The sequence below is a fragment of the Pituophis catenifer genome, unplaced genomic scaffold (assembly GCF_029215685.1).
Source record: "Pituophis catenifer annectens isolate HBS135680 unplaced genomic scaffold, rPitCat1.0.hap2 SCAF_10, whole genome shotgun sequence".
Lineage (NCBI taxonomy): Eukaryota > Metazoa > Chordata > Lepidosauria > Squamata > Colubridae > Pituophis > Pituophis catenifer.
Genome location: NW_027256890.1, coordinates 11,322,646 through 11,347,341, shown reverse-complemented (window position 1 = coordinate 11,347,341; position 24,696 = coordinate 11,322,646). Strand labels below are relative to the sequence as shown.

The 24,696-nt window shown below is 43.2% G+C and overlaps 1 protein-coding gene across 1 annotated transcript in view; it reads right to left on the bottom strand.

Annotated features, from left to right (window-relative positions):
• The window catches only part of NOS1 (nitric oxide synthase 1), an 88,713-nt gene extending 76,231 nt beyond the window's left edge, over nt 1-12,482 (bottom strand). The window contains exon 1 of the mRNA XM_070951413.1: nt 11,685-12,482. Coding sequence (XP_070807514.1) covers nt 11,685-12,421 — 737 coding nt within the window. The 5' untranslated portion in view covers nt 12,422-12,482. The remainder of the gene's footprint in view (nt 1-11,684) is intronic.
• Nucleotides 12,483-24,696: the final 12,214 nt, after the last annotated feature.

Sequence of the window (24,696 nt, the reverse complement as noted above, 5' to 3'; positions counted from 1 at the left end):
GTGTGTGAGAAGGAACGGAGGCTGTTCCAGTCTCCTTTTTGCACTCTTAATGAAGAGATGCCATAAAACTGTGAGGACGAACCACAGCACGCGTGCCTGAAGTGGCACACAGAGCCATGTCAGCTGGCATGTGTGGCATTGCCCGTTCCTCTTCCGCGTTTCTGGCGCACATGCCCACGTGACGGTCTTCTGCTTTCTGGCAGGAGCATGTACACCGGCCAGCTGATCACATGCGTGACAGTAACTGGAAGACTTGCTTGCATGCGCGCCAGAAATACCTTATCCGGTGCACGCATGCCCCCTGGGCAGTTCCTCTTCTTGGTTGCAGCCCTGATGAGCTCATAAGTGCTCCCTTTTCGGCACTCGGTGCCGAAAAGGTTCGTCATTGTCAGATGTAAATGCCTTATTCTCTAATGTGTAAATAGTATATGAATGGGGTATCAGGGGTTAACTTATTCTTCACTTCTTAATGTATTCATAATTCACCACTCCCACTTATAGCTCCACCCATTGTATATATAAGGAGCCACCTACACCCTTTTCCTTGCTTCTATCTGTGAATATTCAGTGAATATAGAATGCCTATTGTAAATAAAAGGAAGTATATTTAAACCTTCAACTCTCACTAATATTATTGAGTCTGATCCTGAAAATATTGCAACAGTCATCACTGCCATAAAAGCTGAAAACCAAACAAAATGGCTGCATGTTGAAGTCACACATAATCCAGGAATAAAAAAAATAAAGGTTTCTTTGTCCAATTGTGTCCAATTCTAGGGAGTGGGGCTCATCTCTGTTTCTTGGCTGAGGAAACCAGCATTATCCATGGTCACGTGGCCAACATGGCTATACGCCAAAGGCTCACAGAACGCTGTTACCTTCCCACCGAAGTGGTACCTATTTATCTGCTTGCATTTGCATCCTTTCGAACTGCTAGGTGAGCAGGAGCTGGAGCAGAGAACAGGAGCTCACCCCTGGGTCTCGAACCTAAGCTGTCAGCTTTCCAGCTGAAAAGTTCTGTATCTTTAACCACTGAGCCGTTGCACCCCAGAGTCCAGGAATAAGACCCCCCCAAAAAAGAGAAGAAAGCAGAACCTCTCCTTTTTCCTTGCCCAGACACATGTTTATAATTAATAAGCCGAAACGTACCAAGCACAAACCGAACACTTCCTACTCAGGAATGCAAGCCCATCATGTTGAAACATAATATGCTCATGTAATCAGCAGCAGGGGGTAAGGGTTTTTTTCCCCCAAAGAATTCCAAATGCTACGCTAGTTTCCAGAAGTAACCAACAAGGATGTACTTGATAGGTCATTATTCAGACGTTTAGACGGAGTTCAAAAAGAAAAGAAAAACAGATCCAGAGATAACATGATACGATACGAAAGCTCCGGAAGGAACAGCTGATTTCAGAAGAGCCCCGGGGGTGGTTCTGTCTGTCCTTCCATTAATCCCACTCCAGAACACTGGTTTACAAATTGAAAATATTTTCGCAAATACCTGGCAGCTCACATCTTATTCATAGTTGTTTAACTTTTCATGCTAACCCTGGGGAGAATAGAAACCAGATCGAATCTGTAAAGAGATCTCTTGGTTCGCAGCCAACAGCATGGATTCCGAAAGCTTTTTGGGTTTCCAAGAACAAAATTATTTGGTAGCAATGTTATTCTGCTACGTAGATCCTAAAATCCCAAAGAGCTGCTGATTCAGTTCTACAGAGGAATTATTGAGTCTGTCATCTGCACCTCTATAACTGTCTGGTTTGGTTCTGCAACCCAACAAGACAGACAGAGACTTCAGAGGATAATTAGAACTGCAGAAAAAACCATGGCTACCAACTTGCCTTCCATGGAGGACCTGTATACTGCACAAGTCAAAAAGAGGGCTGTGAAAATATCTACAGATCCCTCTCATCCTGGACATAAATAGTTTCAACTCCTACCCTCAAAATGACGCTATAGAGCACTGCACACCAGAACAACTAGACACAAGGACAGTTTTTCTGCTTAACAACTAATTCCCACAACACGGTCAAATAATTTACTAAGACTGTATTACTATTATTATTCTCTTCCTTCCTAGTATCTATCTCTTCCCACTTATGACTATAACCAGGTTGCTTGTATCTTTCAATATATTGTTTTTATTTGTTTCCTAGTACGATTTGATAGCTTATTAGTAAGTGTTGTATCTTATGATTCTTGACAAATGTATTTTATTCTCCTTATGTACACTGAGAGCATATGCACCAAAGACAAATTCCTTGTGTGTCCAATCACACTTGGCCAATAAAGAATTCTATTCTATTCTTTAAAAAAAATATATGAAGAAAACGTGGCCAAGTAGATTTCAAACTCTACCAAGCAAAAGACATTCTGGAGTGATTTTTGTTTTTGTTGGCGTGTTACTTTTTTTCACTCTCTTTGGAAAGGATTGCAGCCTTCCTAAACGATACAAGGATTTGTTTATTGAAGGATGAATAATAATACTTTCCTAGGAAGCCTTTCGCTTAGTCTTATGTTGGGGAAAACATCTAGCTTTTTTTTTTACCATTTCTCATTCAAACCCCTCCTCCTCCTCCTTCTTCTTCCTCCTCTTCCTCTCCCCCCTCCTCCTGTTCTTCCTCCTCCTCTTCCTCTTCCTCTCCCCCTCCTCCTCCACATCATGTTTTTTCTGCTTAAGGAAAATCAAGTCATAAGATTATCTGCACAGTCACCAGGATTTTGACCTTGATTTGATGACTCTTTAACTTTTAACTTTTAAGCACCTGAAAGAATATTCCATAGTTGATCAAGACGATTGTTCCAGGAAGCAGGATATAGAAAGAGGAAAGCCAAATTCCCACTAAACGTTTAGAAAATAATAAGAAGCGATGGAAATAATTTACCAAAGGAAGTTCGGAGCTTCCTTCACTGAAAAAGTTCAAGCAGAGGCAAGACAAACATCTGTGCTGGATGATTTGATTTGGATTCTTGCACTGAACAACAAGAGAGGTGGACTCAGTAGTAATGGTGAGAGGGATCTTGGAGTCCTAGTGGACAACCATTTAGATATGAGCCAGCCGTGTGCAGCAGCTGCCAAAAAAGCCAACACAGTTCTAGGCTGCATCAACAGAGGGATAGAATCAAGATCACGTGAAGTGTTAATACCACTTTATAAGGCCTTGGTAAGGCCACACTTGGAATATTGCATTCAGTTTTGGTTGCCACGATATAAAAAAGATATTGAGACTCTAGAAAGAGTGCAGAGAAGAGCAACGAAGATGATTAGGGGGCTGGAAGATAAAACATACAAAGAATGAAATGAATGCAGGAACTGGGTATGTCTAGTTTGATGAAAAGAAGGACTAGGGGAGACATGATAGCTGTGTTCCAATATCTCAGGGGCTTCCACAAAGAAGAAGGAGTCAAGCTATTCTCCAAAGCACCTGAGGGCAGGACAAGAAGCAATGGGTGGAAACTAATCAAGGAGAGAAGCAATTTAGAACTAAGGAGAAATTTCCTCACAGCGAGAACAATCAACCAGTGGAACAACTTGCCACCAGAAGTTGTGAATGCTCCAACACTGGAAATTTTAAAGAAGATATTGGACAACCATTTGTCTGAAGTGGTGTGGGGTTTCCTGCCTAAGCAGGACATTGGACTAGAAGACCTCCAAGGTCCCTTCCAACTCTGTTATTCTATTCTATTCAACATTTTCAATGTCTCTTTCCAGTACTAGGATTATACGCCTTTACACATTAACATTTGCAATCGTCACAGCCCGCAAGCAACTCTCTTCAAGGGCAAAATCCTATCTGAATTTTATTTACTTTTATGTTCCCCTTCGACTAAGAGGTGATGCCCTTATGGGCAGAGCAGGCTTTCTATCCCAATTGTGGAAAATAAGATCCTTTAAAAATACATTCCACTGCCTTATGGGTTTCGTGAAAGGCGTAAGCCTCAAGAGTCACAAGGGAAATATAGCAGCTCAGCTAGACCTGAGGCATTAGAAACTGGTCAAAGAGATCCGATATGACAGCCATCTTTAGGCAAAGTAAAAATAGAACCGGAAGAGGGATTATCAAAGGAGTCACGGTCAACTTTCACCCCGTGGTTAGCAGGGGGTCAGATAATATCTTTGGAGTAAGACATCTTGGCATTTAACGATTGATGATCTTCGCCGCCTTTTCGTTTGGGGCATTAGAAGCATTTTTTTGCCGCTTCATGGTCTCTCAAAGAAAGCAAAAGGGTTTTTTTTCAAGATTGGACTCACTTGCCCAACCAATTATGAAGTCAATCTTCTGACTTCATAATTCTTTGATGCCTTTGTTCGGTGGTGGAGCAGTTAAGATATTCATTTTGAAGTGGAAAAACCACAAGAGTCATGTCAAAAATTTTAACAAACAGTCCTTGCCTGCGAGTGCAATGTAGCTCCATCTCTTTTGGGTCCTTCAGTCCCTCAAAATATGTTAAGTCACATCCATGGCTGCCCCAAGATCCCCTCCCCCCAATCCTCACATTGACCCATAGTGTAGTTGGTGTAGTTTTCGTCTCAGCGTGTTTTGTAAGTCTGACTGTTGTGGTTTGCAAGTCCCAGTTTAGGGCTTAACGCGACTTACTTAATAAATCATGAGCAAACAAACCTCAGTTTAATGAGATGTAAACATGTCGTTTTATGCGTGTCTAAACAACTGATGTCTCAGCTGGTCAGAGTACACAAGGAAACCAACGTGATGTAAACAAGAGCAGTCCACCATGTGGTTTTTTTTTTTTGTATGAAGTAGTAATTACGGATGTTGCTATGGTAATTATGAATAAGTTTTTGTCATTGTCTTCTAGAAATATTTAAAACAGAATTACAGAGTTGGAAGGGACCTTGGAGGTCTTCTAGTCCAACCGCCTGCTTAGGCAGGAAACCCTACCCCATTTCTGACAAATGGTTATTCAATCTCTTCTTAAAGACTTCCAGTGTTGGAGCATTCACAACTTCTGGAGACAAGTCGTTCCACTCATTAATTGTTCTCACTGTCAGGGAATTTCTCCTTAGTTCTAGGTTGCTTCTCTCCTTGATTAGTTTCCATCTGTTGGTTCTTGTCCTGCCCTCAGGTGCTTTGGAGAATAGCTTGACTCCCTCTTCTTTGGGGCAGCCCCTGAGATATTGGAAAACTGCTCTCATGTCTCCCCTGGTCCTTCTTTTCATTAAACTAGACATATCCAGTTCCTGCAAACGTTCTTCATACGTTTTAGCCTCCAGTCCCCTAATCATCTTCGTTGCTCTTCTCTGCACTCTCTCTAGAGTCTTCACATCTTTTTTACATCATGACAACCAAAACTCAACTTACAACCATTTACTTAGTGACCATTTGAAGTCCCAACTGCGAGTGAAAAAAGTGACCTATGACCATTTTTCACACTTATGACCATTGTGGTCATACGCTTGGCAACTGACTCATATTTATGATTCTTGCAGCTGTCCTGGGGGGGGTCACTTGATCCCTTTTTGGGACTTTCTGACCAGCAAAGTCAACGAGGAAGCCAGATTCACTTAATGACCGTCTTACTAACTTCACAGCTGCAGTGATTCATTTTAACAACCAGTGGCAAGAAAGGTTGTAAAATGGGGCAAAATTCACTTGACAACTGTCTCGCTTAGCCACATAAATTTTTGAGCTCCGTTGTGGTCATAAATCAAGGACTACTTGAATATATGCTGCCAAATCACATACGATATGCCTATTGTTCTACGCAGGTTTCCCTTCCCCGGCTGTCGCTTGCAAACTATAATTACTCAATGGAGAGAGTTCACTAAGTGAAGGCTTCCTGTTTTATTCTTAACTTTCCTGCTTAAACACGGAGGAAAAAGAATTGGCCCCCCCGGTGACTGTAAACTGACCGGCTCAACTTGTCCCCAGCTCTATTTTTATCCAGACAAAAGAAGCTTGGAATACTTTGCCAAGTTGTTTAAATCAGAGTTTCCCAGACCTGCAGCGGTAGCCAAAAAAAGCCAATGCCATCCTAAATTGCATTAACAGAAGGATACAATCAAGATCAAGGGAGGTACTAATACCACTCTATAAAGCCCTAGTAAGACCACACCTAGAATCCTGCATCCAGTTTTGGTCACCACAGTATAAAAAAGATGTTGAGACTCTAGAAAGAGTGCAGAGAAGAGCAACCAGGATGATTGGGGGACTGGAGGCTAAAACATACCAATGAACGGTTGCAGGAACTGGGCATGGCTAGTCTAGTGAAGAGAAGGACCAGGGGAGACAGGATAGCAAGTCTTCCAATATTTGAGGGGCTGCCACAGAGAGGAGGGGGTCAAGCTATTCTCCAAAGCACTCGAAGGCCAGACAAGGAACAATGGATGGAAACTGACCAAGGAGAGATTCAACCTGGAAATAAGGAGAAATTTTCTGACACTGAGAACAATTAACTGATGGAACAGAAGTTGCCTTTGGAAGCTGTGGGAGCTTCATCACTGGAGGATTTCAAGAAGAGTCTAGACCGCCATCTGTCAGAAATGGTGCAGGGTCTCCTGCTTGGGTGGGGGGTTGGACTAGATGACCTTCAAGGTCCCTTCCAACTCTGTTAATCTGTAATCTGACCTGGGAAAATGAACCAGCATTGGGTAAAAGTAGTTTAGGGCACAACACATGAACCCCTGACCCAATAACGACAAGGATATTTAAATGGGCTTAAAATGTTTTACCTACACTGGAATAAAAGGACTTTCTGATAAGTAATGAAGGAAAAGGTTTGGGATGCACTGGTTTAAATCCTATAGGATTCTCTTGAAGCCTAGTTTTAATTTTTTTTTTTTTAATTTGATTTATATGCCGCCCTTCTCCGGAGACTCAGGGCGGCTTACAATGCGCTAAGCAATAGCCTTCATACTTTTGTATATTTATACAAAGTTATCTTATTGCCCCCATAATCTGGGTCCTCATTTTACCTACCTTAGAAAGGATGGAAGGCTGAGTCAACCTTGAGCCTGGTGAGATTCGAACTCGCAATAATTGCAGGCAGCAGATGTAAGTGGCTGTTAATTAGTCTGCTGAGCCACCAGAGCTCCAATTTTAATGGTTTTCTTATTTATCTTTTTTATGATTCGTAAGATGCCCAGAGTTGCCTTATGGGGGAGACGAGTGGCATATAAATTTATAAATACATAAAAAAATAAATTTATAAATACATAAAAGATAAATAAACCTCTGGGCTTCCCTCTCATCTTGAAAAAGAATACATTTTTGAAGAGTTCTCCTTTCTTTCTCTATATGTGTCCGACTGCTTTATACTTTTTTTGTGCTCAACACCACAAGAGGATTGTCACTAAAACCCCATCTCTTCCTAAAATCTAGTTCATCTGTTTTCCTCTTATTATTCCTTGATCGCTGCTTCATTTCTGGGGATGCTAAGCAGATTCTCACTGCTGCCTCATTCTTTTTCAGCTGCAGAGACTTAAAGCCTCCCTTTGCTCACTAGCCCAGCTAAAACCCTTTGCGTTTTCTCTCCCTGTTGCAGAGCTGTGTGCTGACTAGGACGAGACTTAGAAAATTACTCGCATTTCAACATCCCAATGCTATGAAGTTGGGTGTTGACGTGTATGAAGTGGAATGCCATTGCTAGAGGGAAATTTCTTCTTCTTCTTCTTCTTCTTCTTCTTCTTCTTCTTCTTCTTCTTCTTCTTCTTCTTCTTCTTCTTCTTCTTCTTCCTTCTTTCTTCTTTCTCTTCTTCTTCCTTCTTTCTTCTTCCTTCTTCCTTCTTCTTTTCTTCTTTCTCCTCCTCCTCCTCCTAGTCTAGTCTAGTCTAGTCTAGTCTAGTCTATTCCAATATCTATTCTGTTCTGTTCTATTCTATTACAATATGTATTCTGTTCTGTTCTATTCTATTACAATATCTATTCTGTTCTGTTCTGTTCTGTATTGGTCTGTTCTGTTCTGTTCTGTTCTGTTCTGGTCTGGTCTGGTCTGGTCTGGTCTGGTCTGGTCTGGTCTGGTCTAGTCTAGTCTAGTCTAGTCTAGTCTAGTCTAGTCTAGTCTAGTCTAGTCTAGTCTAGTCTAGTCCAATATCTATTCTGTTCTGTTCTATTCTATTACAATATCTATTCTATTCTGTTCTGTTCTGTTCTGTTCTAGTCTAGTCTATTCCAATATCTATTCTGTTCTGTTCTATTCTATTACAATATCTGTTCTGTTCTGTTCTGTTCTGTTCTGTTCTGTTCTGTTCTGTTCTGTTCTGTTCTGTTCTGGTCTGGTCTGGTCTGGTCTGGTCTGGTCTGGTCTGGTCTGGTCTAGTCTAGTCTAGTCTAGTCTAGTCTAGTCTAGTCTAGTCTAGTCTAGTCTAGTCTAGTCTAGTCTAGTCTAGTCCAATATCTATTCTGTTCTGTTCTATTCTATTCCAATATCTATTCTATTCTATTCTATTCTATTCTATTCTATTCTATTCTATTCTATTCTATTCTATTCTATTCTATTCTATTCTATTCTATTCTATTCTATTCTATTCTATTCTATTCTATTCTATTCTATTCGTTCGCCACCACGGTTCTAATGCCTCCATCTAATTCTGAACAGTGGGGATGCATCAGCCAAGCTCCTTCGAGACGATGGGAGCCTTGTCTAAGATTCCTCTAAGGCAGACCTGAGCATTTTACGTGCCCCCCTCCCTCAGGCCACATCTGACCCTTTGGCTGTCCCTATCTGGCCCGGGTGAAGTCAATAGGAAATTAGAAATTGACTGCAAATAAGACGTAATGTGTATTCTTACCAATAGCAGCTAAGCCAAACCGTATAATTTACTGCTTTTAATAAAGTACTAAAACTAATACTGAGAAGAATTAAGTTCAGTATATTGCTTTCAGCCCTTCACAACTGTTCCAGCTTCTCATGTGGCCCCTTGGGGAAATTAATGGCCCACCCCTGCTTGAAGGGGACTCAGGTTGAGAAAGGTGAAGTTAGATAATGGACATATTCTGAAAACGGCTTGTTTTTCTCTGCCTAAAATGCAGCTTCATATATTAGATCATCAATTAGGCATGGTTCATGAGCTGCTGTGGTGGGAGGCATTTATTTCATTCATTTAGCATTGTGTTTTTCCAGTTCAGGAACCGTCCATTTCAAGCAAGCCGACGCTAAAAAGTTTGAAATGAGCATCCATTAAAAATATAATCCATCCTCATGTTATGCTTGTCAGTCTCTCCTCTGCGCTGTTATTTAAGATCCTCATTTTTTTTTACATACAATTAAGGCACCTACTGATTAATCAGGACAGGGCTGTGTTCATAGGCATTGGGGGAATATTCCATGACTTTAAAGCAGCCAGATCAAGGGTTGAGGTATCTTTTTTAGCTTTGTGTATACAAGAGCAGGTGAGAGAATGGGAGGGAAGGACACTATTGTTACTAAGAGGGAAAGCAATTTGAAATGGAGACCAACTTTCATGAAAATAAGTCCTCTTCATTCAGGGAAGAAAATGCAGAGAAGAGGAGAGGAGAGGAGAGGAGAGGAGAGGAGAGGAGAGGAGAGGAGAGGAGAGGAGAGGAGAGGAGAGGAGAGGAGAGGAGATTACAGAATGGAAGGGGAGGAGAGGAGAGGATAGAGGAAAGGGAGGAGAGGAGGAGAGGAGAGGAGAGGAGAGGAGAGGAGAGGAGAGGAGAGGAGAGGAGAGGAGATTACAGAATGGAAGGGGAGGAGAGGATAGGATAGAGGAAAGGGAGGAGGACAGGAGAGGAGAGGAGAGGAGAGGAGAGGAGAGGAGAGAAGAGAAGAGAAGAGAAGAGAAGAGAAGAGAAGAGAAGAGAAGAGAAGAGAAGAGAAGAGAAGAGAAGAGAAGATTACAGCATGGAAAGGGTGGAGAGAGGATAGAGGAGAGGAGGAGAGGAGAAGAGAAGATTACAAAATGGAAGGGGAGGAGAGAGGATAGAGGGAAGGGAGGAGAGGAGAAAACAGAAGAGAAGATTACAGAATGGGAGGGGAGGAGAGAGGGAAGGGAGGGAAGGGGAGAAGAGGAGAGGAGAGGAGGAGAGGAGAGGAGGAGAGGAGAGGAGAGAAGATTACAGAATGGAAGGGGAGGAGAGAGGATAGAGGGAAGGGAGGAAAGAGAGGAGGAGAGGAGAGAAGATTACAGAATGCAAGGGGAGGAGAGGAGAGAAGATTACAGAATGGAAGGGGAGGAGAGAGGATAGAGGGAAGGGAGGAGGGGAGAGGAGAGGAGGAGAGGGGAGAAGATTACAGAATGGAAGGGGAGGAGAGGAGAGGAGGAGAGGAGAGAAGATTACAGAATGGAAGGGGAGGAGAGAGGAGAGAGGGAAGGGAGGAGAGGAGAGAAAAGAAGAGAAGATTACAGAATGGAAGGTGAGGGGAGGAGAGGAGAGGAGAGCAGAGATGAAAGAGCGGAGAGGAGAGGAAAGATGAGTAGGATAATAGCAAAACAGCTCTATACTCCATGGGTAACTATCCATAGACATAAGACAGTGTTATGGGAATTAGGTTTTCACCAGAGTGATGGCATGGGGGGGGAAGAAACTGCCTTTGGGTCTAGTTGTTTCGGCATGCAATGCTCTATAGTGGCATCCCGAGGGGAGGAGTTGAAACAGTTTATGTCCCTGATGTGAGGGGTTTACTGTCTCAGCCCTCTTTCTGACCAGTATATAGGTCAGGGATTTGCAACCTGTGGCTCTGGAGCCGCATGTGGCTCTTTCATCCCTCTGCTGCGGCTCCCTGTCGCCGATCGGCTCCATGATTGATAGGGCTTTCGGTTAGGACAGGTAGAGGAAAAAGGACGGTGTGCTAGGAAGAGACTCTATGGTGGGGGAACTGGACTTCTGGTCGGCTCCAGAATTGAACAGGGGCTTCCGGTTAGGACCTTTGTGGTTCTTTGAGTGTTTTAAGGTTGCTGACGCCTGATATAGGTCCTCGAAGGAAGGCAGGCAGGCAGTGGGGCGCCTTTATTTCTCACTCTCCCCACCCTGCACAGTTCCCTATGATTCCAGCACAAGGACCTTTTCAGCCAGCCATGCCTTCATGGCCAAGACAGAATAGATTCTAAAGTCAACATTCATATACGGGGATCTTACTCCTTCCTGGCTGTTGCTAAGACTGTATTCAGGGAAGAGTGGTGGTTAGGCATTTGGGGAGCTGTCATCCCAAATGATTTGGAGATGATATAAATACAGGTAGTCCTCGACTTAGAACCATTCATTTAGTGACCATTGAAAAAAATAGACCTAGGAACGTTTTTTGTGCTTACGATTGTTGCAGCCTCCCCATGATCACATGACCAAAATTCAGACACTTGGCAACTGGCATGTATTTATGACAGTTGCATTCTTCCAGGGTTATGGGATCACCTTTTGTCAACCATCCCAGCCCGCTTCTGACAAGCAAAGTCAGCGTGGGAAGCCAGATTTGCTTAATGACCAAATGCAACACAATGCAACTCAACTCAACCCAGCCCAACCCAACCCAACCCAATAGAACGCAACAGAACTCAACGGAACTCAACTCAGCTCAACAACTCAACAACTCAACTCAACTCAACTCAACCTAACAACTGCTGTGATTCACTTCACTGTGGCAAGAAAAGTAAAATGGGACAAAACTTACTTAACAACTGTCTTGCTTAGCAATGGAAATGTTGGGCTCAACTGTGGTCGTAAATCGATGACTACCTGTAGTATAAAACAATTTTTGCATCCTACCTGTCCACCTGGACTTCGACATCTCTCATTCCCATCTTGGCTTCAGCATTGCCGTTGAGTTCCTTGCTGTCACCCTTCAGAAGATCCAGAACAGGTTCAATCTCCTTGAGCAGTTCACTGTTCTCAACACTGCCATTCAGGCAATGGTCAGGAATATCCTGGTTTCCTTTCAGAGTGTCCTTGGCCACGTTGCTGGCTACCATGCCGTTGATGTGCACCAGATTTTCTTCCCCTTGCCCATTCTCCCGCACACACCGGGAGCTGACAGAGCCCCCCATGGTGTGTTCTTCCCCCTGTTGCTTGTCTTTGGTGAGGATGCTCGGAGCAGATGCCTGATCACCTACGGTTGGCGTCCCACACAGAGGTCTGGTGACTCGGATGGTCTTTGGCGTCCCGTCTCCAGCAAAGGTTGTCTCTAGGTGAGTGGTGAAGCCCTCTGGGCCTCTTAAGATGAGAACAACGTAAGTTTCTGAAGCGATGCTTCTAAGGACTCCTAAGGCCGCGTCATAGTTCATATCAACCAGGGGCTTCCCATTGACCGCTAGGATAATATCTCCCGTCTGAATAAGGCCACTTTGTTCTGCTGCCCCTCCTCGGATCAAGTCAGAGATGATCACAGGTGGCTTGTTGACTCGTTCCTTCACCAGGAACCCAAGGCCACCCACCTTGCGTTTGAAGAGCTTCACCGAGATTACATTTGGTTGAATCTGTTGGACACTGAATACATTCTCTTCCATTGTAGTCCTGAAATCGTCCAGCCCTCGAGAACAGGATCTCAACAGTTATAGAGATGGACTCTCCGTTAGTCCACGGCTGAGCCACAAACCTCTAATGAGCAAGAGAGACAGAGTAGAAGGTTTTATATCTGTTTCTAAGCTGGGAAAAGCCGACCTTCTTTGGGTGAGCTTCACCTCTTGATAAAAGATAAAATTTGTAAGTCATGCAGCCATCTCTGCAGATCTGGTCTAGCTCGTTTTCATTCCCTAGAAGGCAACAAAGCCATCCATCCTACATGAAATGAATGGAAAACTCCATTGGACATCTTCTGGTTCAACAGATGGCTGGAGAAGACGGCGCTTGCCAAGCATTCTTCGGTATCTTGGGACATGGGATTCACTTTACATCTTCTTTACCTACAGAGAGAGAGTGGGAGGAAGAGACAGAGAAATAAAAAAAATATCAGACTGGCTTAGACATTCGAGATGGGCAAAATAGACTAAAACCAAGAAAATCTAACACGGCAGAGCAGAATCTGTTGTGAAATTGTTGAAAGTCACTGTTGTGGCCCACCAGCGGCCAGCAGAGCTGGCAGCAGAGTCAGATAGTGAGGAGGTTGGGGAGGAACGTGGGCCAGTCCTGGAGTCTGGGGAAGGTTCAGATGAGGGCTCTGAGTGGGAGGCAGAGAGGGGGCCAAGGTCATTTGGTAGTTCTTTGCTGCCTCCAGAGTCTGACATCAGCGAGGCAGAAGAACAGCGGAAGCCTGTTCCCAGTGTGCGCATGCACAGAGCTGCCAGAAGACAGGAACAATTAAGAAAACAGGGTCAACTTGGGAGTAAGGCTTGGAGATGATTGGCCCCTCCCATAAGACATAAAAGAGGAGCGAACGGGACGTGAGCTTTTGCAGGAAGCAATTAGTTCATCTGGTCAGTAAAAGCTCAGTAAAAGCTCTGTTTGACTCTGTGCTAAGTTTGGCCTTGCCCTGCGTGTGGCATTTAGTTCTTTGGCAGCATTCCAAGGGAGATAAGGTGGGTGTTCGTAAACACTCCTCAAACAGTCTTTCAGGGGAGTTTCGGACTCCCGAAACTTTTTGGACTGGGAATGACAATAATTCACAGCTGTTTGAATTAAAGAGGTTTGCCAGGACTAAGTTTGTGCTGTATTCTTTCCAAGGAAGGCTACGTCAGAACAGTCACAAGTTTGTGGCGAAGTATATGAAGACCTCATCCCCGTGTGGTCTGTTTCTTAATCCTAATTTTTTGTAGCATTTAACATTTTTAATTTGCATAATTTTAATATTCAAATTAATTTTTTTCTATTTCTGTAAGCCTCCCAGAGTCACCTTCTAAGAAAGATGGGCAGCTTAAAATTTTTAATAAACAAACAAATTAAAAAAAAAACAAAAAACGGAAGACTTTGAGCTCCAGCATAAGAGACAAATACTCCATCATTGATTGCATCTCAGCCAGGTTTTATTTAAGCATCACATGGAACAGATTCAATCACTTGTTATTTTTCATTTGAATAACATTGCCTATCGTGGATTGCTTTTTTTAAAAAAAAAATATGTTTGAGGTCACTTCTAAGCTTCCGAGGTCAGTTTTGTATGCTCAGTGGTGGGTATCAATAATTGTAATAAATAATAATTAGAACGAACCTTGGAAAAATAACAGGGGGATTTCAATGCAAAAATCTTGTGAGCTAATTAGCAGGTACCGCATAAACTAACAATGGGAAATCTGGGCCAACATAATGTTTTACTGAACAGGAGATGAGGTTATTAATTTTCACATTTAAAAGAAATGTACCAGGTTTGAGGCATGATTTGCTTTGGGGAAAAATAACAGGTTGCTACACGGTAGAGGATTAGATTAAAAGAAAGTTTTCTATTGATAAAAGCAGCCATGATTAAATCAGGCTTGTTAAGGATATTGTTGTTGTGTTACCAACCAGCAGAGTGTAGAGCACAGAGAAACGTTGCCGAGAGCAATGAATAAGAGATGTGCAAACTGGTTTATCAAAAGCTTACTTTATAGTAGAAAAACAGTCTCATAGTCTTTAAACAAATTCCAAGTCTTTGCCAGTAAATCAGTCCAGTAGTTACAGAATCTTCTTACCCAACAAACAGTAGTTGGTTAGAATAACAAACTCACTCTGCTTCACAAACCACGATGGTTGCAGATCCATCCAATGATGATAGCACAATGAATAGCACTCCTTACACTATGGTAGCTTATCATCAACTGAATACGTTACAGTACCTTTCTTAAATACTCTCACAACCAGTCATTACCTAATTACAGCATGACTCAGCATTACAATGAATCAACAAGAAAACCTTTCAAGTAACATAATACATTTACAGATTAAAGTTACAGTACACATATATTGCCTGGACAACTTGTTAGGCTCAAACCATATCCTAACATTCTCCCCTTTGGACAGGTCAATATATGCAGTCTAGAATCTTAATCCATAGCTTTCACAACACGTTTTATGTTTTATAGCACCTTGCGCTTTGGTAAAATTATCAGCTATATTGACATACAATATTCCAACTTAATCACGTTGCTTTGGATACACTGACAAACATTCAGATACCGAATGTCAGTAAACTTAGATCTAGTTTTAACTGCTAAATTTGTTGCCATTTTTATAGCAGCTTGGTTGTCCTCATGTATTACAATGGGATAAGCCATCTTTAAACCAATATCCAACATTTGTTGTTTGTAATAAATTAAGTCGGTACAAACTAGTGACAAACATGAGAATTCTGCCTCCATAGTCGATAGAAAGACAGAAAGGTAGAATACGGAATAATGGAGTTGGTAGGGACCTTGGCGGTCTTACATTCAGGGCTGGGCTGATGGGGGTTCGTAGGGGTTCGGGAGAACCTCTAGCTAAGATTCTGTGCAGTTCGGAGAACCCCCAAATCCCACTCCTGGCTGGCCCCGCCCACCCCTCCCAGGAGTCCCCACACGGCCCATTTTGGATGCAGGTAAGTGCAGGGCACGCGCGGAGGCTCAGGGAGGGTGAAAAACGGCCCTATTTCCGGCCTCCAGAGGGCCTCTGGAACCTAGGGAGGGCAAAAATGCCCCCCTGCCATGGTGCAGGAGGCCGACTAGGCCATGCCCACCATGGCCACATCCACCCAGCAACTGGACAGAGAACCCCTTGCTAAATTTTTTGAAGCCCACCCCTACTTCTACTCCAATCCCCTCCTCAAGCAGGAGACCCTATACTAGTGATGGCTAACCTTTTTGCCGCCGTGTGCCAAAAATGGGGGTCATTCAGGGGGTCGCGCCCTCGTGTGCCCACACCCCTAATTCAATGCCCCCCCCAGTGCCCACCGTGCATGCATGCATGACCCCCCCCCTGCATTTTCGCGCAACCCCACTGAGCTCCCCTGCTTTTGGCACGTGACGGCAAAAAGGTTACCGGTGGGCTCGGTAGGCCTGTTTTTTCGCCCTCCCCAGGCTCCAGAGGCTTTCTTGGAGCCTGGGGAGGGTGAAAACAGCCTTCCCCATCCCCCCGGAGGCCCTCTGGAGGCTGGAAACAGCCCATTTCCCAACTTCTGGTGGGCCCAGAAGGCCTAAACATCAGCTGGCCAGCGCACACATACGTGCTGGAGCTGAGCTAGGGTAATGCTTGTGTGCCCACAGATATGGCTCCCCGTGCCACCTGTGATATGCGTGCCACAGGTTCGCCATCACGGCCCTATACCATGCCAGACAAATGGCCATCCAACCTCTTCTTGAATACCAGTGATGGAGCACCCACAACTTCTGGAGGCAAGTTGTTCCACTGAATAATTCGTCTCACTGTCAGGATATTTCTCTTTAAAATTCTAGGTTGGATCTCTCTTTGATAATCTTCCACCCATTATCTTTTGTCCTGGACGATAGATTCCAATCTCTTACTCTATTTGTTGGTACGGCCCCTTGCTGAAGGCAGAAAGCAGCCAATAAGCAGCTAATTTGCTTAGATGAAAGTCAATATATGCAGCTTTTTAAGATCCTCCGAGGCAAAAGGGGTGAAGATGTCAAATTACACGGAGCTGCCAATCGGTATTGTCAACGTATTTTGGAAGAGAAAAGACTTTTGTGAAAGTAAAAGAAGGATATGATGGAGCCACTGTTCTCGAACAAGTGGGAAAGGGATTATTAGGGTGCTGTCCAGTGGCTGAATGAGAACAAGAAAAGGAAATAATAGTAGAGAATATACATAGCTCAGGATTGAATTGTTGGAGTTCTTGGTATTCTCTGAGCTTGGTTGTTTTCCTGCAGATATTTTGTTAGTAGGCTAGGCAACAACTAGCACTGATAATGTTACCTAGTTGGGTAATGAAACGTCTGCAAGAAAACAAAAAAGCTGAGGGTGGACCAAGGACCCCTCATTTCAACCTTGAGCTAGAGATATTCTCCTTTTCTAGCCAACGGCATCAGTGCATGGAACCTGTTGGTGAAACATCAGCCTGTCAATGACCAAGCTCGGAGGACCACCAAGAAGCCATCACAAAAACAGCTCTTGAACGGGGTCTTTCTAGCGACAACATGGATTTAATTAGGCACCTCTCAAAAAAGCAAGAACATTTTTTTGGGGGGAAGAGAGAAACATGGGTTGGGGTTGGATGTATTCTCTCTACCATGAAGAAATTGTTGGAGTTCATCCCATCCACCTGTTCCCATGGAAGTTTCTTTCTTTTCCATGTCAATGGAGAGAGAGAGAGACACACACACACAGAGAGAGAGATAGAGAGACAGAGACAGAGAGAGAGAGAGAGAGAAAGAGACAGAGACAGAGCGAGAGAGACAGAGAGTGAGACAGAGAGACACACACACAGAGACACACACACACACACAGAGAGACAGAGAAAGAGACAGAGAGAGACAGAGTCACAGAGAGACAGGCAGAGAGACAGAGAGAAAGAGACAGAGAGACAGAAAGAGACACACACAGAGAGAAAGAGACAGAGAGAGACAGAGAGAGAGTGAGACAGAGAGAGACACACACACAGAGAGAGACAGAGACACAGAGAGAGACAGAGACACAGAGAGGCACACACAGAAAGAAAGACAGAGAGAGACACACAGAGACATAAAGAGAGAGAGACAGACACAGAGAGACAGAGAGAGACACACAGACAGACACATAGACAGAGAGACACACAGAGACACGCAGAGACAGAGAGAGAGAGAGAGAGAGAGAGAGAGAGAGAGAGAGAGAGAGAGAGAGAGAGAGAGAGAGAGAGAGAATAACTGCTCTCCTTCAAGGAAGTGTGTTTTTACCTATTCCCTAACAATAGCTTCAGGCATATGGCCTCTTCTGAATAAAGAATCTTTCCTTGCCCATCTTTTTCTGACATCTGCTTGGTTTAAAACAGAGAGAGAGAAAAAGAAAGTTTTCTAGCAATCTGACATGTGATGGTCTCTAATAGGGCTGCATCCTGAGCAAAGAGTGTTGACGAGCAAGTGTTTTTGATTTGTGGCTGGCTGACCCCTCACTTGGCTGGCTGATCAGGAAGAATATCTGACTGATTTGACCATTAATTGGAATTTCTAACAAGGCAGGTAGGCAGGAAGGAGGACGGAGAGCTTTCTCTCTGGTTTGGGCACGCAGAACAAATTAGACCAACTATCTTGACGTCTATGGAAGGTGGCATCTGTTGGAGGGGATGCAAGGCAGGCATGAAGGAAGAGGGAGGGCTTTGGATTGTCAACTTGATGGTGGGATCCTGAATGCTTCCTGTCCACACCAGACCCTGCTACTGATGTGGACAGGAAGACTTTGCTCAATGTGGTTGAATTGGCATGGAATTCATTAGAACATTCTTTTTTCAACCTCAGCAACCTTAAGCGGTGTGGACTTCAACTCCCAGAATTCCCCAGCCAACATCACAAAAAAACAAAAAACAAAACAGAAACAGATCAACATTTGACCAACAAGGCCAACCTGATAAAATATGATTACATTTATGAAGCCATAAAACAAAAGATAAAATCAACAAATACATGAGAGGGGATTAAGACAAAAGATTTAAATAAAGGCTGTTTATATATATATATCTATAAAGTGTTTTTCTATCGAGACACCTGGTCTACCCCAACATGTGGGAGGGGGCATTCTGCTCCCTTTCGCCTTTCAGCTCCAATCCAGGAGCCCTCAAGCAATCGCATTCATGACAAACTATTTTATACCAAATTTATATTTTGCTGATAAAGAAATAAAGGGAGACTAGTATAAATCTATTTCAAGCTATTTAGCTCTCATCAGCTAGCCATACCCTTACTCGGATTTGAACTTGGGCTTCCTGCATGTTAGGCAGTTTAATTAACCTCTGAGCCACAAGTTCTCCTTCCTTCATCAGCTTGATCCAGGGGAAAGATCCGGGTAAGGGTATGGCTAGCTGATTACACTGTATTACAAGCTATATACTCACCACTTTACACTGTAGCCAAGTGTCATTTCTTCAATGTTGTCACATGAAAAGATAAATATTCACAAAATGTGAGGGGGTGTACTCACTTCTGTGACATACTGTATATATATGTGTGTGTGTATACATATACATATACCACAGACCACAGCGGCATCACCAGCTGTTGCACCCCCCTCCGATCCCCACACAAAGAAAACTGACACACGCCATGAACACATGGCAAGACCTCAAACTCGGAGCCAAACCAAAGCCCGGAATGTGGCATCACAGCCATCTGCTCAGGACATTACATCAAAAAACTCAGGATATCACAACACTAGAACTCAGGATGTTAACACACAGCCCATTACCCAGGTCGTTAAAACACAAAAGACTAATGGGCATACATCAAGGACCTCACCCACACTGGATGTTACGAAACAGCTGACTAATCTGCAAACATTAACTCCATCAACCAATCAAGATGTAACAACATAGGCAACCAACCCATTCACAGCAACAAAGCCAGCACCCCACACCTCCCCACCAGTATTTATAGAGAGACGGCAGCTCCGATCACGCTTTCCTCGCACAAGCACGAAGCCGAAGACACCAGCCTGAAGATGACGAGTGAGACCTCATCGAAACGTCACCAGGATACTCTCAATCATACACGGGAAAAGACCCAAATACACCAAAACTTGCATATACATATACATATACATATACATATACATATACATATACATATACATATACATATACATATACGTACACATACACATACACATACACATACACATACACATACACATACACATACACATACACATACATATACACCAGTGGTGAGTTGCTCCAGGTTCTGTCTGGTTCTTTAGAACCTATAGTAAAAGCAGTGGGGGGCTCTGCCCACCCGCCTGGACATCATAATTGCACTACTCTTGCGAACTGTTAGTAAAGGTAAGTGGAACCAGTGGTGGGTTGTCCCCGGTTCGGACTGGTTCGCAAGAACTGGTAGTAAAACAGGCGAGAGTCCCCGCCCACCACCCCGGATGTCGTCATCGGCGATCTGCACATGCACAGAAGCAAGGCGTGTGCACGAGAGCAAAGCGAGCGCACGTGTGCGATCCCATTGCAAACTGGTAGTAAAGGTAAGTAGAACCCACCCCTCAGTAGAGCTCACCCCTGATACACACACACACACAAATACATACAGTGATCATGAAAAGAGATCACCAATAAACATAATAATAATAGTAATAAAAACTTTCAAATAGTAATAAAAACTATCAAATGTCTGTGCTTTGGAGAAGAGTGGAGAATGTTCTGGTTTTTGAGGAAGAGAGGTGAAATGAAACATTGCTACAGCCATCGTGTTTTAGTTTCCAAGGATGAAAATCACAAATATAAACTTTTTTTTTTGTTTTAAGTAAACTACAGTTCTTTATGATATGAGAAGTTTACGAATTGTTCTGTCTTAAATCACGGGATGACCATAGTTTGTTTAAGTAGTCCTTCGGGAGTAGGGCAGTATATAAATCTAATAATAAATAAATAAATAAATAAATAAATAAATAAATAAATAAATAAATAAATAACCACCATAAGGGGAAACCACCCCCCCTGATTTCCCCATATTCTGATATGGGGGAAGTATAGTTTTCTTAGATGCATAAATGGAAGTTAGACTTGCAAGCTTGATCACGCATCATCAGGAGTCACGTATCTTAGTAGTCATGGGTAAATTTACCTATATTTTTTTCATTAAAAATAGAGAGCAACTTGAATATCCGGCAGAGATGGGATTCAAAAGAGTTATTTTCCAATGGCTTTGCTGCAGTAAAGGGCAGACTAAATTCAACACTAACACAACAACACAACAAGTTCAACACTAAATTGGCACCAGATAACTTGGGACCATTTTTGGCAACATAATGACTCCTAGGGAATACAGTAGCTCAGTGGCTAAGATGGTGAGCTTGTCGATTGGAAGGTCGGCAGTTCAGCGGTTCGAATTCCTAGTGCCGCGTAACGGGGTGAGCTCCCGTGACTTGTCCCAGCTTCTGCCAACCTAGCAGTTTGAAAGCAGGTAAAAAATGCAAGTAGAAAAATGGGGACCACCTTTGGTGGGAAGGTAACAGCGTTCCGTGCACCTTTGGCATTGAGTCATGCTGGCCACATGACCACGGAGACGTCTTCGGACAGCGCTGGCTCTTCGGCTTAGAAATGGAGATGAGCACCGCCCCTTAGAGTCAGGAACGACTGGCACAGATGTGCGAGGGGAACCTTTACCTTTACCTTTAATGACTCTAAGCTGATGACCTACTTAACTCCACCCCCGGCTCTGTCTATTCTTCTCTTACAGTGACTCTTCAAAACTGTGAATTTGAAAAAATGTTAGTTCACATCTGACTGATGTTGACTGGTTTTGAGTAAAAGCTGGACGACCTTCCACTATCTGGATTCCAGATAGCTTCCAGATGTTGGAAGGGTTCTGCATATCACTAAGTCCAATTTGGACACCCTGAAGTACCGGGTCCAGAAGATAAGAGCATCATTTCTAGAATTGGTTGAAAGTGAGATTCAGGTAAATCCCATGGGTAAAATAGACATTGGCAGATTTGATGCTCAATCAGTCTTCTATTTCCATATGAAAGAAGAAGCTGTCAACATTTAAAAAATCTGCTGACAGTTTCCATAAAGAACTGAAGCTCCAAACCGTAAGACTGGATGATATTACAGAAGGCATATAATTTTCTACCGTTCCTTTAGTCAAATGTGCATTTAGACTCTAATAAAGTGTTTTAAAAAAAAACACTTAATAAACTCACCTGACTTTTGCCTGTGGTAGCATTCACCATACAATGCCCCAAAGGAATAAAAATGGTTTAAACCAGGGCTCTGCAAACTTAAATACTCAAAGAGCCATTTGGACCCATTTCCCACAGAAAAGAAATCAGCGGGAGTCACAAAACCTGGGTGGGCGTGTCCAGCTCAATGTCATTCACTTCCACCAGTCACATGACCCCCCCCCCCACCTAGCCACGCCTACCCAGCCGGTCATTAGAGCAGAGAACCAGTTGTTAAAAAACATTGGGAACCACAAAATCCTTTTGACATCTCTCTCTCTCCCCTCCCTCTTTCCCTCCCTCTCTCCTCCCTCCCTCTCTCTCTGTATCTCTCTATGTCTCTCTCTTTTCCATTCTCTCGGTATCTCTCTGTCTCTGCCCTGGCTGCTTCTCCATCCCCCGCCATCACCTTTACCTTCTCAGGCCAGGTGAGGAGTGACTGGGAGGGGAGGGGAGGGCCAGCCAGTGGTGGGATCACCTGACAGGGAGCCACAGCAGAGGGCCCAAAGAGCCACATGCGGCTCCAGAGCTGCAGGTTGCTGACCCCTGGTTTAAACAATTAAAAATGTTCTTATCGGGTTTGATGATTGCCTTGTTGTATTGCCAGATGTTGCATCTAATTTTTTTTTGGGGGGGGGAGATTTTCTGATCCACTGCTCTGGTTTCTTTCGTGAGAAAGAACAGTGGAAAAATGAAATTATTCACAGCGACAGGAATAAGAAGAACAACTTAGAAGAGGCAGAAGGATTGGATTTCACGTGTGAAATCCTGGTGGCTTTGCAAATCAGAGTTTATGACTGAATGCCTGGTCCATCCCAAGCTGACTGCAGTTTATTAAAGAAAACAAAATGACTTAGCACAAAATGAAAGCCCAACTTACATTGTACACAATTCATACAAGACAAACTGCCATGGCAGCTGTGAGTCATATATATGCTCCTGGACAAAAATGTGACGGCTATTAGCTGGGTGGCAATTAATTAATGTTTGCCATTCATATTCATCACTTGCACTTATTTCACACAACTCTCCAGTACAGTTGCAAGCAAGTTTAGAAAGAAAGAAAGAAAGAAAGAAAGAAAGAAAGAAAGAAAGAAAGAAAGAAGGAAGGAAGGAAGGAAGGAAGGAAGGAAGGAAGGAAGGAAGGAAGGAAGGAAGGAGAAGAGAGTGGGCGGAAGGAAGGAAGAGGGGGAGGGAGGGAGAAGGAAAGAAAGAAGGAAAGAAGGAAGGAGAAGAGAGGGGGAGGAAGGAAGGAAGAGGGGGAGGGAGGGGGAAGAAAGAAAGAAAGAAAGAAAGAGAAAGAGAGAGAAAGAAAGAAAGAAAGAAAGAAAGAAAGAAAGAAAGAAAGAAAGAAAGAACGAACCTCACGACCTAAGCCAAAAATGCCATCTTTTGTATTCAATGACGAATCCAGGCAAAAGTTTTTTTAACTAATTGACTTGAAAGTTCTACAAACACCTCAGATAATTATCGAATGAATGGCTGGTGAACATGACACAACTTGCAGAGCTGGCTAAAGAATAGAATAGAATAGAATAGAATAGAATAGAATAGAATAGAATAGAATAGAATAGAATAGAATAGAATAGAAAATATGGAATGCAATGGAATGGAATGGAATAGAAATAGAAATAGAAATTAGAATAGAATAGAATAGAATAGAATAGAATAGAATAGAATAGAATAGAATAGAATAGAATAGAATATGAATTTGGAATAGAATAGAATAGAATAGAAATAAGAATAGAATAGAATATGAATTTGGAATAGAATAGAATATGAATTTGGAATAGAATAGAATAGAATAGAATATGAATTTGGAATAGAATAGAATAGAATAGAATAGAATAGGATAGAATAGAATAGAATAGAATAGAAATAAGAATAGAATAGAATAGAATAGAATAGAATAGAATAGAATAGAATAGAATAGAATAGAAAATATGGAATGGAATGGAATGGAATGGAATGGAATGGAATGGAATGGAATGGAATGGAATGGAATAGAAATAGAAATTAGAATAGAATAGAATAGAATAGAATAGAATAGAATAGAATAGAATAGAATAGAATAGAATAGAAAGGTGAGCTATTTCTGTAATTGTAGAATAAGAAATAATTTATAGGGTATGCTTCCCCTCCTTCCCAATAGCATTTGGTTTGATTTAATTTAATTTATTCTGGACAGAAATAAGCAGAAGCTGGCTTTAACTTCCTTTTACTTCAGCAAATGCTTTCATATATTATCAACAAACATCCTTAGTGTGCTGTGTTTATTCTGGAAATGAAAGTTGTAAATTGAGAGAGAGAAGGGGGTGAAAGTGCTAATTACCTTAAGGCAATGATGGCTAACCTTTTTGCCATCGCATGCCAAAAGTGGGGCATGTCCCCATGCATCCGTGCGCAACACCCCCCCACACACGCTCCCTACGCTTTTGGCACGCAACGACAAAAAGGTTACCGGTGGGCCCAGTAGGCCTGTTTTTCACCCTCACCAAAATCCGGAGGCTTTCTTGGAGCCTGGGGAGGGTGAAAATGGCCTCACCCACCCTCCCGGAGGCCCTCTGAAGGCCAGAAATGGCCATTTCCCAACTTCCAGTGGGCCTGGAAGGCCCGAAAATCAGGTGGCCGGCACACGCATGCACGCTGGAGTTGAGCTAGGGCAACGCTTGCGTGCCCACAGATATGGCTCCACATGCCACCTGCGGCACGCGTGCCATAGGTTCGCCATCATGGCCTTAAGGTAAAGGTAAAGGTTCCCCTTGCACATATGTGCTAGTCGTTCCCGACTCTAGGGGGCAGGTGCTCATCTCCATTTCAAAGCCGAAGAGCCAGCGCTGTCCGAAGATATCTCCGTGGTCATGTGGCCGGCATAACTCAATGCCAAAGGCGCACGGAATGCTGTTACCTTCCCACCAAAGGTGGTCCCTCTTTTTCTACTTGCATTTTTTACGTGCTTTTGAACTGCTAGGTTGGCAGAAGCTGGGACAAGTCACGGGAGCTCCCCCCGTTACGCGGCGCTAGG